At 48.9% G+C, this 18092-nt stretch overlaps 2 protein-coding genes and 2 non-coding genes across 4 annotated transcripts; all 4 read right to left on the bottom strand.

Moving 5' to 3' along the window:
• Positions 1–4614: 4614 nt before the first annotated feature.
• Positions 4615–4688, bottom strand: trnat-agu (transfer RNA threonine (anticodon AGU)). Its single transcript has one exon. It is a non-coding gene; the product is annotated as a tRNA-Thr (tRNA).
• Positions 4689–4885: 197 nt separating this feature from the next.
• On the bottom strand, positions 4886–4959 carry trnan-auu (transfer RNA asparagine (anticodon AUU)). The gene has a single exon. It is a non-coding gene; the product is annotated as a tRNA-Asn (tRNA).
• A 1328-nt stretch (positions 4960–6287) lies between these two features.
• LOC146245692 (uncharacterized) lies at positions 6288–8981 on the bottom strand. The gene is given in 5 exon segments (XM_084683437.1): positions 6288–6943; positions 7174–7296; positions 7490–7533; positions 7535–8303; positions 8490–8981. Coding segments are annotated over 5 exon segments (1668 nt in total). The 5' UTR covers positions 8957–8981; the 3' UTR covers positions 6288–6678.
• Positions 8982–13116: 4135 nt separating this feature from the next.
• atg4a (autophagy related 4A, cysteine peptidase) lies at positions 13117–18041 on the bottom strand. The gene is made up of 13 exons (XM_084683850.1): positions 17902–18041; positions 17337–17447; positions 17117–17188; positions 16909–17007; positions 16651–16752; positions 16448–16520; positions 16185–16264; positions 15501–15922; positions 15320–15398; positions 15015–15160; positions 14830–14886; positions 14447–14558; positions 13117–14289 (listed from the first exon to the last, which is right to left on the bottom strand). The coding sequence occupies exons 1-13, from the start codon at positions 17909–17911 to the stop codon at positions 14225–14227; spliced, it is 1428 nt and encodes a 475-aa protein (XP_084539976.1). The 5' UTR covers positions 17912–18041; the 3' UTR covers positions 13117–14224.
• Between the last annotated feature and the right edge of the window lie 51 nt (positions 18042–18092).

Here is an 18092-nt window from a genome sequence, read left to right as displayed (position 1 = left end):
TAAGTGCAATAATGACATTGAACATGTCAAGTTGTCAACACAATATTTAGGACCTTAGGGAAGTATATTGTGCCAATTTTGTTCAGACCATCCCGTAAAAAATGTTCAAATACAATTGAAAGTGGCATAATTGTGAATTCTATGGACCATTTTTTTCCCTTCACCAACACAACAGTTATAGTGCAAATCAAGGTTGCTAGTGCTTTGACTTCAAAATCGCTCAAATGAAACCAAAATCAACCTAAATGGAAGTGTGAGGGCACATGTTTTAAAAACAAAACTGAGGAATTATATGATTACTCCAGTAGCAGGCTATAGGTTGAGTATGGATTATAAGCGGTACAAATTCTCAACAGTTTTTGGCTAATTTCACCATGAGGAACAAAACTTGGGTGCTGTCGTTTACTGTAACCCATTTAGATTTTGCCACGCCCTTTTAGCACGGGTCCAGCACATCTGTATCTAAGCTTCTGAAGGTCATAGACACTTGAATAGGGTCTCAAATTGACCGAAAAAGGCATGTTTACACATATACTGTGAGGTTTCTAAGTTCTAAAACTTTTACTTTTCAAGATATTCAAGACATTCAAGATTTGAAACTTTTTGCGTCCAACACAAATATTTAAAACAAATCTTGAATATCTCGAAAGGTAACGGTTTTAGAGCTTAGAAACCTTCATAGATATAGCTATAAGAGTCTTATAGACTCATGTTAATTTTATTTTAATTTTTTACAAAACAGGGCTCTCAATGCAATCTCTATGGATTACGGGAGTGCTCGCCCCACCGTACCTTCATCATACTGCGTATAAGGACGTCATACGGCTTTAATCAAGTCGCATTCTGTTACGATGGCTAACGTTCAGGGCAACAACTCAACGATCAGGGAAACCCTACCTGTCCAAAAATTGGTACGAAAGAAAATCGTGCCTTTGAACACGGTCTATACCAGCCTGGTCCTAACCAGACCCTCGTACATTTCATTTGTATAGAGGGTCTGGGATCGCTCCATTGACAAAAGTTAACTTCCTTGAAGGCGGGTCCTCTGTTGAAGTTTAAAACTATTGGATCTGCCCAGAGCCACTCTGATTTGCCATAACCAATCGCAAGCGTTAGCCTTAGCCAACTCCTTCACCACTACTGTAACGGAGCTAGCTGCCGTAGCTGGAAAATCAAACTTTTCCCGAACCTCGTGGAAAGGAGGGCCACAACATTATGACCAACAATAAAACTCAGCATGGAATGTTCTTGCTTCGGCTTTAACATATGGATATCCGGCAGCGTTGCCACAACCGCAGAATAGCTTCGCTCGCATCTTTCTCCGCCGCCATTACTGAACTCCTCAAACTAGTGCATGACATTAACGTCATAATTCTCAGCCACTGCCTCTGTTCGCTGATTGGACCTACCAAAAAATTGTTTCTGAAAACCGACTTCAAAGTCAAACTCCCAGACCTAGTACAGAAGCAAAATCCAAATTGAGCGGAAGTACGTAGGAGGGCAGAGCCAGGCTAGGTCTATACCACTGTCACTTTTCATAGGTTTTGCTGTGTGAATGTTCGCTACTGGTTATTTTCCATGTGATTACTTATTTTGCTTTGGTTAGTCAATACTTTCAAGATCAGTCACTAAATATTTTACATCATGCAACATTTGAGTAATGTGAGTAATGAATTATTTTTGCTTATGAAGGCCCCTGGATGCAACTTTCTTCCATTGCTTTCCACCTGTAACTAGCTACTCTATGTAAATATTTATGTTGTCTGCTACTCTATTTAGCTATAAGGGTCATCATCATTTTTCCAAAGGTTATTGCTGTATGAGATACTTAGCTAATACCAAATTGATACAATTGTATGGGTCGCCTTAATCATTGTCAAAAGAATTGCCCCCCTCCTGTGAATTTTTTCAGGCGCCCCACTGGATAAAATGCATCATGAGTTACTTCAAATGAATGTTAAACTTAACTAAGACAATCAAACAACACCAACCTGGTCTATTACCCGCTGATAAAGAGTGGAGTGAAGTGGAATGAGTGAATCCTTACTACAGGCGATCTTCTGAGACAACCTTAGCTAAAGTTCAAGGTATAAGTGTGTCGTTTTTTAGTGGCATCTAGTGTTAAGGTTGCTGGATTGCAACCAGCTTAATACCCTTTCCTTTACAAGCATAATTACGGTGGCAGTCAAATGCTATAACAAATGCGAAAAGCCATCTTAAGCCAGTGTTTTGTCCCTTCTAGGCTTCTGTAGAAACATGGTGGTGCAACATGGTTTCATGGAAACATTGAAAAATCCTTTAATCTCTTCTTCTTTGAAATCATAACTAATTATATCTAGATAATATTACTGATGTTAGTTCACATAGATACTTTAAACTCAAGCTAACTCAACCCTTGTGTGGTTTTTACTCAGCAAGGGTTGTGGGTCAGGTGGACCCGGTGTATTTTGGGGGTTTCAATTCAATACAATCAAAATATTTATGTTAAAATTCTCAACAGATGTTTACTTTATCCCAATTAAAAGCAAAATAAACTGCAAATATGGTTAATATTTGGCCTTTAACTTATATCACATTTACGAATTAAAGTGCTACTCGTTTTTTACATTTTCAGTCCTCAGCGTCTAGCTAGTTTAATAACTACTACCAACTGTTTATAGCATTGGCTAGCTAAATAGCTTGGTTAACTGACAATAAATGAATTAAATTCATTCTACATCTGAAAGAGTGATTCACTGGTATCATACCCAATCATAGACAGTAATACAGTACACACAATGATGTTTATCTTCTCTTATTGCTAATTGAGAGAAAAGGTAAGTGTTGTGACACTCTCATGAGAAAGAGTCAGGGAGGCATTAGGCCTATCTGTGCAGTGGGGGTACATGTTAAGAAGTCAGGTAGCCATGGCTAGAGAATGCCGTTTTTCAAGGAGGCAGGGACAGGCAGTCTAACTGATGTAATTGATCTGTGTCTCTTGATGATTCTCATCTGACAGCAATTTACCACCTCTCAGTTTCATGCCAAATTTCACCATTCACCATGTTGAAATGGACTTACTATGATGGCGATGTCCGAGGTGGCAACATGTATGTGTTTTTTTCTGTTCTTAACAGACATAATAAAATTAAATTTGAATTGAAAACATCAAATATCTTCACATTCATGACAATTATCATGAATACACAGTGCACAAGGTTTTAAAATGTGGGGTTGAAGCCCATTTATTGATGGTCCTTTGGAAAGACAATGATAGACTTTTTACCATTTGTAACACATCTATACAACACATCTATCAACACATGTTGCTATGTGTAAAAAGTGCCATCATAGAATACAAAATGGCTTAGATCTGTGACAAAGACAGATGCTATCACTAACATGGCACTCGCTTATCAAGAGGTTTACAGCGTTCTTTCGTTTTGATGGTAGTAGGTAGAGAATGTTCCCTTGGGCACGTCTTTGGATGGGATTCATTTTAGGTTGCCATCGGTTGCACTCGCTGTTTTTGACCCTGTCTACGTTAGTGATGATCAAGAGAAGACTGTAATACAAAATATACAAAATTCTAAACTGTCACAGAACTTTACGAAACTGTTTACAACATTTCAAGTCAATCTGACCTTTTGTTTAAGACAAGATCGATTTAGAAGGTTTTCCCAAATTATCACTGTACAGGAAAATCGAAAATCAAGGCTTTTTTGTTCCTCATGAAAAATTTGACACGTACACAAAGTTTCAGAAGAATTGGAGCAATAGGGGGGAAATTCCATCACTTTGAAAAGTGGACATTTAGGCATGGCCTGACCAACCTTCTGATCTGGAGTCAGACGCGCTACCGTGGCGCCACGAGGCCCATGTGCATGCAACGAGGCAACATTCTGACTCTGATGTGCAAACGCTGTGCCACAAAGTGAATCCCAAGCTTCTCCTGGGATTCAACGAGTTTAGTGCCTGTGCAACATTACCTGAACGATTCCACAGAAGAAGCCCCCGAAAACGCAATTCCAATTGCAACCTGACTGAGATCACGCAGACTCAGTCTCGTGACCCCTGCAGCTGTTCATTGAAACCAATCTCATAACAAGTTCAAAATCAAACTTGCTCATACCATCCGTATTGACCTTACTTTAACAAATTCATTGTCAAAGATAATTTGACGCGTGCGTGTTCACTGATGTTGACAATTGGCAAAGTGTTTCTGTTCTTCAATGAACAAACCCCGCTAAACTTGCCAGGGATTCGCCATACGCTCCCTAAGGGTTTGCGTGTGCGAAGAGATTTACATGCGGAAGTTCCACCAAACTCCTCCGTGTTTTCTGTAGCTCCGGATCCCGGATAGCTCAGTCGGCAGAGCATCAGACTTTTAATCTGAGGGTCCAGGGTTCAAGTCCCTGGGTGAGTTGTGTGTTCAAACTATACAGTGTGACTTGTTGCACGCCTTGATACAAAGGATACAAAAAGCCAGTGTCACCAAGCTTTTGGCTGAACCTAAAGTTCCCTGACCGGGAATCAAACTCTGCGCACTCTCAAGGATGGGGGCCAAGTTGCAATGGCTAAGCTTTCAAGTGAACCTACCACCAGGTAGAGGTCGGTTTCCTTTTGCGCCAGAAAAGGTACCGCTGAGATTCGAACTCAGGATCTCCTGTTTACTAGACAGGCGCTTTGACCAACTAAGCCACGGCACCTTGCCCAAGGCTCCACGACGGGCTCGGGCTGCAGTTTTTTCTCTATTCGGGTAGGTGCTTTAAGGTTATGCCCAGCATGCAGCAAAGCCTCTCAAGGCACCAGAATGAAGAGATTTTTCAGCTTCTTCGACTCTGATGGCAGTGCAGCTCTTTGTCACACAGGCAGGACCCGCAACGGAAGCAAACGAGAAATACTTCGTCCCTGGGTGGGCTCGAACCACCATCCTTTCAGTTAATAGCCGAACGCGCTAACCAATTGCGCCACAGAGACACTGTCTAAATGGAACCAGGGATGAAAAATGGAAGGAAACGCTGGGAGACGTGTGCCAAAACTCCCCGTGAAGAATTAAATTAAATGTGAGTCATTTAGCAGACGCTCTTATCCAGAGCAACTTACAGTAAGTACAGGGACATTCCCCCGAGGCAAGTAGGGTGAAGTGCCTTGCCCAAGGACACAACGTCATTCGGCTCAGCCGGGAATCTGGTGACCTTCAGATTACTAGCCCGATTCCCTACTGCTCAGCCACCTGACTCCCTGTCAGGAAGAAGAAGAGGAGGAAGAGCGGCCATACTAACAACTCTTCCTGTGATCTGTCAACAACCAATCAGAGCTTGATTTTGCGAGTTCTGTAAAAGAGTGAACTCTGCGCCCGCAAGAAACAGTAATTAGCCAACAGGGATGCAGCATCACAGTAGCATGGGTTGACAGGCCCAAGGGAGGCTTTGGGCCGTGAATGGTGGTGTAGGAAACCCCCTAGCGCCCGAGATGTCTGGCAGCCCTCCTCCAGGACCTCGTACTGGAACACCACGCCCAGAGACAGGCTGGGGTCGTGGTTGATACGCTCCACCGCCAACATGGCCGCCAGCTGGGGCCGGGCTTTGGCGAACAGGGGGTCACATGACCAGGGTCCCAGCACCCCGACTCGGAACACACCAGCCTGGGGGAGGAAGGGGAGGGAGGCGAGGAGGAGGAGGCCCAGGGGCAAGAGCAGGGGGGAGAGGGGAGGCATGGCATGATAGGAGGTGAGGGTGGTGGGGAGGCTACATGATATTGGACGGAGAGGGTTTTGAAGGCAAAAAGTTGGGACTTCTGGGTGGAAGGAGAAAAGATCCTATAACTGGGGTAACCTAGCTTAGCCCAACTTATTTTAGCCTAGCCAAACACGCAGACAAGCAGACAGACAGGAAGTTAGTTGCGACCTCAGAGATCCCCTTCCTGGTTACGACCTGAGATCCTTCCTCCTTATGATCTCAGGGGGAGGAAGTGTTGGAGAGGAGGAGGAATGGAGCGAAAGAGTGTTGGACAGGAGGAAGTACAGAGGAGTGTTGGGGAAGAGCGGGAGTAGACGAATGGGGAAGACAGGAGTGGACCAGCCAGTGACACATCCATTACAGAAGGATAACGATTTGAGGATTATGCAGATCATAATCCCTATCTGTCTGTCCACCAATATCTCTACACTAGTACCTACCAGTGCGTGTCTGTGTGTGTGTGTCCATACCTACCAGTGCTGTGTGTGTATGTCTATACCTACTAGTGCTGTCTGTGTACGCCTCTCTTAAAACAAGTACACACATAAAAACCCACAAAATCTGAAAGAATGTTGGTGACACACACCTTTTTAATATTTATTTCATCAGCAGGACCATAATCACAAGCAGAGAAGCTGAGTGGTCAGAGTAATGTAGGCGTGGTCATATAAACAAGCAGTGGGCGTTGCCAGACAGTCGACTGGGTGTGGACAGATAGACTGGTGGGCGTGGTCGGATAAGGCAGTACAAATGTTTGACATAGATTATTTAATCTCATGAGCAACATAAAGCAGAGCACCACAGAAACAAAGTTTGAAGCATCAATACAGTAATTGGGGCACTTTTCTTTAGCCCGGCTTTCCTCTCTTTGATTGTCTAAAGTCTGTCCCAGGGCTTGTGTTTTACACCTCACATAGTCCCAGGTCTCTGGAAAGGCTTTCTGATTGTCTCAAGGTTTCTAGGGCTCGGCCAGCTCTGCATTGTGATTGGGTAATGGCTTGGAGGTCTTGAGCAGTTCTGCGGCCGACACCCTCTCTCTGGCTGTGGGCTTCTGGCTCCGCCTCCTCTGAAGGAACGCCATGAAGCTGTCGGTCTTGGAGGTTGACCTCTGACTCTGGTCCTGGCTGCGGGGGTCACAGCTCCCTCGGGAGGGCGACCCTAGCGCCTGTCTGCCCCCCGACACCTCCACACTTTCCTTGGAGGAGAGGAGCTTTTTCTTTGACCTGAGAGAGGAGAGGAGAGGAGAGGACAGGAGAGAGGAGTGGACGAGAGGGAGCGAGATGGAAGGAGAGGAGACGAGACGAGAGAGGAGGAGAGAGGGGAGGAGGAGGAGAGAAGAACAGAAAGAAAGGAGAGAAGAGAGGGGGGAGAGGAGAGAGGGGGGAGAGGAGAGATTGCAGTCAGACAGACAGTTTTGCATCTTTCTCGATGAGCAGTGAGACAGAAGTCATACCTGTGTATGATGGTGAAGAGGTCCTCGGCATGGGGATGATGGGGGTCATCCTTCTCCCCTTGACAGGGCATCCTAATCTGGGGCACAGAGCTCCTCTCTCCCCCCTCTCCTCCAGACACACACCTGCTGAGAAAACAAGCCTATCAGCCAACTACCTGTACAGGTACAGTAGCCTGTACCTGTACCTGTACTTGTACTTGTACTTGTAGCTGTACCTGTACCTGTGTGCGTAACTGAACCTTTATTTGTACCTGTACCTGTAGGCTGTTTCTGTATTTGTACCCATGTGTGTACCTTTACTTGTATCTGTACTTGCACCTGTAAGTGTACCTGAATCTGTGCAGTTCAGGTAGAACGATGACGGTCTCAGGATGACATCTGGTTTTCTGGGGACAGGGGGCGGAGTCAGCTTCTTATTCCTCTGAAGAGAACATTCTGGAATTCTGTTTGGAGCAGACCCCTCTCCACTTCTGGTCTCTGGTTGGCTGAAGGTACGGGCCGGTGATGAGTCAGTCACATGACCAGGGGGCCAGTGAGGTTGCTGCTGAGTGATGTCATCACTAATGGACATGATCTGAGGTTGGTGAGACCTCTTAGGTTTGGGCCTTCTGACCTTCATATAGAGGACCTCTCTCTGATCCTGCCCCTCTCCCTGGTCCTGCCCCTGCCCCCGCTCCTGAAGGGGGTGGAGGGGTACATGCTGACCCTGGGGGGCTGGGGGGGTCTCTGTCTCTGCTGTGTGACCAGGCAGCCACCTGGGCACCGGGGGCTTGGCTGCCACAGGCGGCGGTCTACCTTTAGGACCCTGAGGCAGCGGTGGGCAGGAGGCCTCCCCGGTGGTGACATCCTCGTGTGGCTCAGGGCCGGGGTCGGCGTTGGGGGCACCGAGGGGGCGGAGCCGGATGGTGCTGAGGTCTTCCTGCGTGACCACGGGCATCACCGCCACGCTGGCGCCCAGGCCTCGGAGGCGGCAGAACGCAGACGAGTCGGAATGGCGCCGCGTGGCTCTGGGGCGGAGTGAGGGGTCAGGGCCAGGAGCGGGGCCTGGGGATGGCGGGGTGGGGGCGGGCAGCTCCAGAGACAACCTCACCCTGCTGCCCTGAGAAGGCGGGGAGGCACGGGGCCTCATCCTGCATCCCAGGGGGGAGGGGCCCGTGATGGTGGAGGTGGGGGTGACGGGGGGGGAGAGGGTAGGGGGTTGGGCGGGAGGAGGATTGGGGGAGGAGGACTGGGTATGAACAGGGGTCTGGGGGGGCAGGGGGGGGTTGAGGGGGCCCCGGGGGGGAAGGGGGGGCTTGTTCCTCCCCCAGCCCCGCCCCACCCCAGGCAGCATGGTGCAATAGGGATCCATCACCTCTGGTTGCTCCAGGTTACCGCCGTTGACGGGAAGCTTTCCCTGGGCGGGGTTAACGGGGGAAGGCTCCTCCCCTTCCTCCCCAGCTCGGGGTTTGGAGATGAGGATGAGGTCGGGCAGGAAGCAGAGCGCGTCATTGGGAAGGTACAGGCTCTGGGTCCTACTTTCTCTGGTCTCAGAGGTGGTGCCGTCTCGGCGGAGGGATATGCTGCGCTGCGGCGGGGCCGGTCTGCGTTTGCTCTTCCTCAGGATGATGCTGCGAGACCGTGAGCGGCACACCCCCTCGGGGGAGGAGTCTGAGGGTGCGAGACAATCAGGACCAGCGCTGGGGTGGGAGCTGTCCAACTCCCCACGAGGGGGGAGAGGCTTGGAGGCCGAGACAGCCGAGAAGGAACGACCTCTGAACTCTGGGCTGTTTGTTGATGTCATCCGCCCCCCTCCCTCAGGAAGTCTGGCCTCCCCTCTACCCTCCCACCCCTCCCCAGGTTTCCCAGCACACCCTGGAGCCAGCGTGGCGACCCCTGACCTTTCCGAGTGGTGCTGTGCGTCGGGGTGCTGGCAGCGGGAGCGGACCAGGTCAGGGCAGGGAGACAGCTGCTGGTAGCCCCGCCCCCACAGCGGGGAAAAACTGGACTGAGGGGGGCCATCCCAGGAAGGGGGGGGGCACTGCAGACCCCCAGGGTCCATGCTAGCTCAGCAAGACCGGGGTAGACCAGGAGAGATACAGAACAGTACAATAGAGTTCAGTGGAGTCCGGTAGACTTCAATAGAGTTCAGTACAGATCAGTACAGCACAGTTCAGCAGAATACAGTAGAAAGTAATCTAAATCAGTAGAGACCAGTAGAATTCAGTAGAAATTAGTAGAGTCCAGTAGAGAACAGTAGAGTCTCCAGTAATGCAGTGTAGACCTGGAGAGACCAGAAGGGGTCAGCAGTTCAGCCAGTGGATTGGTTGCTGTGACAACAGAGCTCCGTGTTCAAAACCTGATGAACAACAGAGGAAAACAACGTCAGAGATTCCCTCCTTCACTCCTGTCCTTCTCCTCTCCTCCTCTCTCTTTTCCCTATACCACTCCACTCCTCCCTTCACCCTTATCCTCCTCTTCTCCACTCGACAAAACCTCTTCTGTTAGACAAGTCTTGGTGAGGACGAACTGGACTGAGAGAGAGGGAAGGTAAGAGAGACATAGAAAGAGAGAGAAAGAGAGGAAGTAGGAAGTGAAAGGAGAGATAATAAGAGAGGAGGGAGAGAAAAGAGAGAAAGCGATGACATCGAGAAGGACAGAAACATATCTCGGTTTATCTTGAGATGCATCTGATTTGGTTGAGGGGGTGATTTCCATGGCAACTGCTATTCTGCCTGCCATTCCACAATCAGAAAAACAACAATAAACATTCTACGTATAGACTACACTTCACAGTCTACATATTGACCATATAGACCTCTACACGGTCTACACATTTTACATCCTACAGCAGACCTAGTCTACACAGGTTTGCATATAGACCTACTCAACACAGTTTACAGCCTACAGCAGACCTAGTCTACACAGGTTTGCATATAGACCTACTCAACACAGTCTACAGCCCACAGCAGACGTAGTCTACACAGGTTTGCATATAGACCTACTCGACACAGTCTACAGCCTACAGCAGACCTAGTCTACACGGGTTTGCATATAGACCTACTCTACACAGTTTACAGCCTACAGCAGACCTAGTCTACACAGCCTACAGCAGACCTAGTCTATACAGTCTACAGCAGACCTACTCTACATACATACATACAGACAGACAGTCAGACATTGACTGACACACTGACACACAGATCCACTGACAGCAGACACAGGAGAAAGCAGTGACTGGCAGGATCCCAGTTAGCTGTGAAGACACGGACACATGCCAGAGTCGTAGAGGTGCACGCGAGGGAGGGTGGAGCAGAAACATTATAGAATACAAATAACCCACATTACATCATCAACTATCTCTATGGCAACAACCTCTGTGTGTTAAAAGAAAGAAAATTGTATGTCTCTTTACTGTGCCTGGCCTGCTTGGGTCTGATTTAGTCTATTTTGGCCTGGTCTGGACTGGCCTGGCCTAACCTGGTCAGGTGTGGTCTCTGGCCTAGCCTGGTCTGGTCAGGGCTGTTCTCTGGTCCGGACTGGACTGGACTAAGCTGGTCTGGTCTGGTCAGTGGCTGGGTATGGGTCTGGACTTGGTTCTTGGCATGGGTCTTTTCTAACTGCCACTTCCTTGATTACATTAGAGTTTAGAGCATCGTCATGGTGATGGCACAATAACTTGTGTTGTAACTTCCTGTTTAGATATATTGCTCTCTGTCCTCTGCCAGAGTATGACAACAAAAGGGGGGGGCAGAGAGAGAGAGAAAGAGTGATAGAGAGAGATAAAGAGGGATGAAGAGACGGGGATAGAAAGAGAGAGGGATGGAGAGAGTGAACGAGAGGTAGAGAAGGATACAGACAGTGACAAAGAGTTATAAGGGCATATGGAGAGGGGTTTATAGAGATAGACAGGGAGGGGTGGATAAAGAGAGGGAGAGGGGAGGGAGGGAGAGGTAGAGAGACAGAGGGAAACAGAGAGAGGGAGAGAGAGAGAGGGATGATGAGCAGTCTAAGGGAGGTGACCTGTCAAGGGAAGAGACACCCTGGGACACATGGCAGTTACATGCAAGCATGCACACACACACACATGCAAAACACTCCACACACACACACACACACACACACATGTAAACACTCCACACACACACACACACACACACACATGTAAACACTCCACACACACACGCACACATGTAAACACTCCACACACACACACACGCATGCACGTCAACACTCCACAACCACACAGGTAGGTACGTCAACAGACAGCCACAGCGGTTGCATTTTGGACTGTTGATGTAAAACATGATCACAACATGCCACAGAACCGACAAGACACGCACGCGCGCACGCATACAGGCGCCAGGACATCAAGCTATCATCAATGACAACACTCCCTCCTAACCCTCCCTGCCCATCTCTCTGCCCCCCCTGCTACCTACCTCCTGGAGACAGCGACGCTGGGATTGAGGCTGGGGCTGAGGCTGGGGCTGAGGCTGGGGTTGAGGCTGGAGAACTGAGGCTTGAGAGGACTCTCCTCGGTGCCGCAACTGCAGCAACAGTAATAGCTCCTCTCTATGTGTTACAACAGACTACTCCCTCCCTCTCTCTCACTCTCTTCTATGGCCCAACACATTCACCCACTGTTGCCATGACAATTCGAAGTGGGCTGCCTGCCTTGATGCTAACAGAGAGACAGAGAGAGAGAGAGAGAGAGAGAGAGAGAGAGAGAAAGAGAGAGAGAGAGTGTGAGTAGAGAGACAGGGGGAGAGAAAAGGAAAAAAGAGAGATGGAAGAAGGGGTCAGGGAGGTGAAGAGAGAGATAGGCGGAGGGTTAGGGAGGTGAAGGGATAGGAGGAGGGTTATGATAGTAAACAGAGAGAGGTGTTGTTATTTCTTGTTGCGTACAGCACATGTCAGTCTCAGAGGTGGAGCTGCCGGGCAGCAAGGAGATGCTAAACTATTCATATCCCGCAGACACCTCATCCATAACATACTCGTCCATAACAAACTGGTCCATAACAGACACCTAATTCATAGAACACACCTGATCCATAACACCTTCATTCATAATACCTTCATCCATAACAGACTCATCCAGAATATTTACCTCATTCATAGCACACCCTCATCCACAAGATTAATCCATAACAGACTCATCCATAAATACTCATCCATAACCCGCTGGTCTATAACAGCCTCATCCATAACACTCTCATTGAGAACACACCCTCATCGACAACACATCCTCCACCCCGTTTGATGTCAAGGCGCACATGAAGCCTGGATAATGTGGCTGTCACCTTGGTTACCTTAGATCTGTTGTGTATCGCTCTGCAGGAGGTCTGTGGGTGGAGGAGGCGGTGTAGATCAGGGGGTCTGGAGGAGGTTGGCAGGAGGTCTGCAGGAGGTGTCGATGCGGTGTGAGGACAAAGAGGTTAGGTCAAGATCAAGTGGAGGAGGAGTGACGTCAAGCTACTCAGCAGCCAAAACAGGATCAGACTGGTGACAGAGGACGTGGGAAACACAGATTCGAGAGAGGGCAGAAGAAATGCAGATTCGAGAGAGTGCCAAAGAAATGAAGGCGGACAGACAGGGAGAGGTAGAGGGTGGGGTTGTGTACAGCATCGAAACGTTTCCCTCCCACTTCCACTTCTGCTTCTATTATGCCACAGATGTTGATCAAGGGTTTTCACGCATCCACACCCATGTCGCCCTGCAGGAACCGTTTCAGGGTGGCTGTTAGGGTGGGGCACCTCAGTCACACAGACCAGTGGAGGGAAACAAAATAATCATCTCTGGCACACACATATATGCACACACACACACACACAGTAATATCATATATACATCACACATACACACATAGCTTTTATCCATAAGCGACACACATCCTTTGAACCTGTGACCTCTTGTTCGGCAGTCAAATGTTCTACCATACACTTATGACACTCTGAGCCCGACTCGTGTTCAAACATCTTTAATTATCAGACATGTACGATGTAGTCGGAGGAGAGGTCCCCTCACTAAACAGATATACAGAAACACACACTCAGAGGCACTTTTCTTATTGATAGCAAGCTCTTGGTGTTCCCCTTGTGAGTTTTGAACACTGATGACCATAAGTCCTTCTCCGACCTCTGGACCTCCCAGCCTCCACGACAACAGCTGCTGCTACTGTGACAACACGCGCGGCCCTGTTGATCGTCGGACAAGCCGGTTTCCGTGGCGTTCGGAGCCGCCAATCGACGGGAAGCAGCCAGGACCCCGACCTCGGGTTTCCGGTGACATCGTCAAGGTGAGACAGAGTGGTGACAAGCTGGTGTGGAACGCCGCTGTGTACGATGTGAACTGCTCGACATAGGTAGTTTGTTTTGAAGTCTCTTTGTCCTGGTGGCCAGGCTGAGTCCTGATTGTGTATGTGTGTGTGTGTGTAAAAGAGAGTGTTTTCGCAGAACAGTGAGTAACTTGTGCTTGGTGTGATTCTGAGGCACTTCTTCTGTGTAGCAGAGTAGAGGAGAGTAAAGCAGAGTACAGTAAAGAAGAGTAGAACAGAGCAGAGCGAAGCAAGACAGACTAAAGAAGAGTCTAGTAGAGCAGAGCACACTAGAGGAGAGGATAGCAGAGCAGAGCAGAGCACACTAGAGCAGAGCAGAGCACACTAGAGGAGAGCAGAGCACACTAGAGGAGAGCAGAGCACACTAGAGGAGAGGATAGCAGAGCAGTGCACTCTAGAGGAGAGGATAGCAGAGCAGTGCACTCTAGAGGAGAGGATAGCAGAGCAGTGCACTCTAGAGGAGAGGATAGCAGAGCAGAGCAGAGCACACTAGAGGAGAGGAGAGCATAGCAGAGCAGAGCACACTAGAGGAGAGCAGAGCAGAGCAGAGCAGAGCAGAGCACACTAGAGGAGAGGATAGCAGAGCAGAACAGAGCACACTAGAGGAGAGGATAGCAGAGCAGAGCAGAGCACACTAGAGGAGAGGAGAGCAGAGCACACTAGAGCAGAGCAGAGCACAGCAGAGGCAGGACAACTGTGTAGCACGGCGCCCTCTGTTGGTCTGTAAGAAGCAGCTCACACGTTCAGGATCTCAAACTCTTCCTCAGACTCTAACAGCTGGTCAGGCGACTCAATGAACTCTGGTGAGACAAACAGACAGACAGACGCTAGGTTTTATTGCTGGTACATTCAGACAGGTGGACAGCAAACACAGGCAGACAGAGAGACAGACAGATGGACAGAGAGACAGGTGGACAGACAGACAGAGAGAGAGACAGACAGGTTCATTCCTCTGACCTGCGCCGGTGGTATGGACCTCAGGTTTGGTGGGCGGGACGAAAGGTGGCCAATGAGGAGGATGGTTCTCCACCAGCTCAAACATGCGCTGACTCGTCTTCTTCAAGATCTCCTGGGGACGTCAGCAACAACAGCATGATGTAAACACCCATATCAACAACACAATGTAAACAAAATCAACAACAGCATTTGCTGGCCAACGTAAACCACAACATCAACAACACGATGTAAACTACAACAATTTCAAAATGGAAACCACATCAACACATAGCACAGTGTCAACAACAGACACAATGTAAATAATGCCAACACGAACAATAATATGATGTAAACAAAAACAACAACCACATCATGCTGTGATTTCGATGATGTTAACCGTTTACCTGCTGGACCAGATAGCACCAGTTGTCAAAGTCCTCCTCGCTCTGACAGAAGAAACCCTGCAAACAGAACACACACCGTCACACACACACCCCACTGTACACGAGGCTGTGCGCGTTCCTGTGTGTGTGTGTTAAGAGGGCGACAGAGGGGTCCAGGCTGTGTGTATGTGAGGAATGTGTGTTACCAGGGAAACCGAAGGGTCCAGGCTGGTGATCTTCATGTGTCGAGGCGTCCTGGTCCAGTGGTAGCTGTGGTCGTCCATGGCAACGCCTGGCTCCGCCTCCACTGTGGTTTGCGTTGTGTGGGGGTCAAGGTACAGCAGCTCCTCTCCTAGGGGGTCAGGGAAGTGGGGGTGGAAGACCTAGGTTGAATATATATATGTAACTCGTCACAACAGAACAGCATCAGAACCCTGAATGAGTGGGGGTCTAGGGTCAGGGTCTGGGGTCCTGGGCCGGGTCTGGTGTCATGGGCTGGGTCTGGACTCACCTAGGCTGCCTATAAAGTAGTAGGCCAGGTTGGGCTTGCCCCCCAGAACACCACAGGACTGGGGCATCTTGAAGCACTCCTGGGGAGGCGGAACACTCACGTCACATGACTGTCCCATGACGGCTACTGTCCAATGACAGGAGACATCAAGTGTATCATGAGGCCAGGAAGCAGGAAGTACCTTAAGGGCTTGTATGTAGACAGGGTTGATGTTGTTGATGCCCATACGCAGGGGGATCACCAGCAGCAGGGGCTTCCAGCGTGGGGTGTGGGGCTGGGAGTGGGGCTGTGTGTGTGGCTGGGAGGGTTTGTGTGTGTGGGGCTCATGGTGAGTGTGTGTGTGGGGCTGGTGGTGCGTGTGCGTGGGGGGTTGTGAATGTCTGTGTGTCTTATGTTGAGAGTGTGTGTGGGGTCGAGAGTGTGCGTGTGCGTGGGTCTGATGGTGTGTGTGCGAGTGAGGGCAGACAGAGCCTTGTTTTCCCGCTGTGTAGAAACAAATGTGGTCAGGGGCGTTGCTAGGGGAGTCAGCAGGGGGGAACACCTCCCCCCAACCACAGGAAGGGCGGAGCCTGCTGCCACTTCCTGTCTGTAGACACTGCTTCTCTGTGGAACATGGAACACAGGTTTAAACTGTGGATAACATGAAACACAGGTTCACACAGTGGTACACAGGACTTCCAGGCCGGAAAAGATAAACAATTCAAAGGTTGTGGGTTTGAGTCCCACCAGAGTCACATTCTTTAAGATGTACCATCGATGGAACAGTTGACAGCAGAGTTGAGAGAGAGAGAGAGAGAGAGAGAGAGAGAGAGATAGAGATAGAGATAGAGATAGAGAGAGAGAGAGAGAGAGAATAAATACTCACTGATGTCTTCAATCACCACAGTGTTGTCCATTGACACATAGACGGCCAGAGAGTTCCAGTCATCAAACAGCACCAGTTTCCTGCAGGGCACCGAAGCACAAGCTTAATACACAGTGTGTGTGTGTGTGTGTGTGTGTGTCTGTGTTTGTACTGTGTGTATGTGTACTGTATGTTTGTGTCTACTTTTATATGTGTGTGTGTGTGCACTGTATATATGTGTACGGTGTATATGTGTACTGTATGTGTGTGTCCACCATACTTACTTGAGCACCTGAGCCACAGTGTTGGGTCCATACCACTCTCCTACAGACTTGCCCTCTCCTACCCCCATCTGGGCTGCAAACACACAACAACCACGGTCACCTTCACTTTTTCCTCTCTCTCCCCCTCCCACACTCTCCCACCCTGTCTCTCACCCATCTGATGGGTGGAGTAGCAGTACCTCTCCCTCCCTCCCCTCCCTCACCCATCTGATGGATGGAGTAGCAGCAGTCCTTCTTGTCCAGGAAGCAGTGCAGGATGCGGGTGTAGTCTTCTGGCTGTCCCCTCTCCCCCCTCCATCTCCACGCTGCAGACATGGGGCAGGGGGATATAAGTACAGGTGCACAGAGATACAGTAGAAACAACCACACATAAACACAGTACACTCGGTACACACATGGATACAATATACACGCACACAAACCCACACATACACACACAAACCCGCACACAGGGAGCTCACCTCTCCCCAGGTGTGAGCAGAGTAGGGCCTGAGCCAGGATCATCTGACCGCAGCGCAGCATGCATCCCCAGCCTGCATCTGATGAGGGCCCGGTCCCTCCTGCACACACGCACACACACACAGAAAGGTTGAGAACTGCAGAGTTCCTAGTTCACCCGTTACATTCCTTCCTAAGGACCAAAGGAGGAAATCTTGATGTTTTACCGACCTATGGGGCAGAACTTCTTCCTGTAGCTGAACCAGAGGCGTGACTGGATGTCTGAAAGCAGCTCTGCTCTCTCTGGTCAGAAACATAAAGAGGCAGAAATGTACAGGTAGGCTAAACGTCCTTACATAACAGATACTACACACCACACTAACACCAAAGATGGCAGAAGACAGTAAAACACTAGGGAGGCACAAGCTACACAGTCCTGTAGGATACATACCTGTCTTAACATTGTAACTCTTCCCGAGGACCCACACGGGCTCTTCGGTGTCGGGCAAGTCCTCCAAGAACTCGGAAAACGCGTTTATTTGGTTTTCATACTTGGCTAAAACTGCCGTGGGACGCAGACACGGAGAGCGCAGTGTGAGTTCATCATTAGACAACAGCACGGGGAATGACTCGTGCAAAATGGTCGATCTAAGAGTAATCACTATCTGTTTCATTAGCTACTGCTTGGGTAACATCGGCAAGATCTGATAATATACAACACACAAAAGCAAGCCTGTGTACGGAATCGGGTTGGACACTTAACATTTTAATTGTAAAATATCCCGATATCACTTTGTTGTGACAGCCGGGTGACCATAACAGACATATCAAAGAACAATGGCTAAAACTTATATCAAAATATTTCACTTCCTGATAACGAAGCTGATGACTACAGCACCAACAGACACTCAATACGGGGTCATTTTGTAATTCATATTTTGCAGGGCGAATAGTGCTGCCAAAATGCTGTATGAACACAAAATAAATCTAGATTTGTTTTAGCAGTTTTTGTTTACCTGCCTCCATCCTCCGACTGTCATCGATGCATCGGCAGGCAGTAAAAACACACAGCTAAGCTTCTTGGTGGTTGTAGTTTTTCTAATATTTTAGTCGAATAGAATTGTAATGTTGGTTGCCACTATAAACTACATTTACCAGCAACCCCTGGGATGACGGAGAGGGGGGGGTATATACGTCAGAATATTGC

The sequence above is a fragment of the Hypomesus nipponensis genome, chromosome 20, assembly GCF_054491055.1.
Source record: "Hypomesus nipponensis isolate SF chromosome 20, ASM5449105v1, whole genome shotgun sequence".
NCBI lineage: Eukaryota > Metazoa > Chordata > Actinopteri > Osmeriformes > Osmeridae > Hypomesus > Hypomesus nipponensis.
The sequence above is the reverse complement of the archived record's forward strand: the minus strand, read 5'-3'. Positions and strand labels throughout refer to the sequence as shown.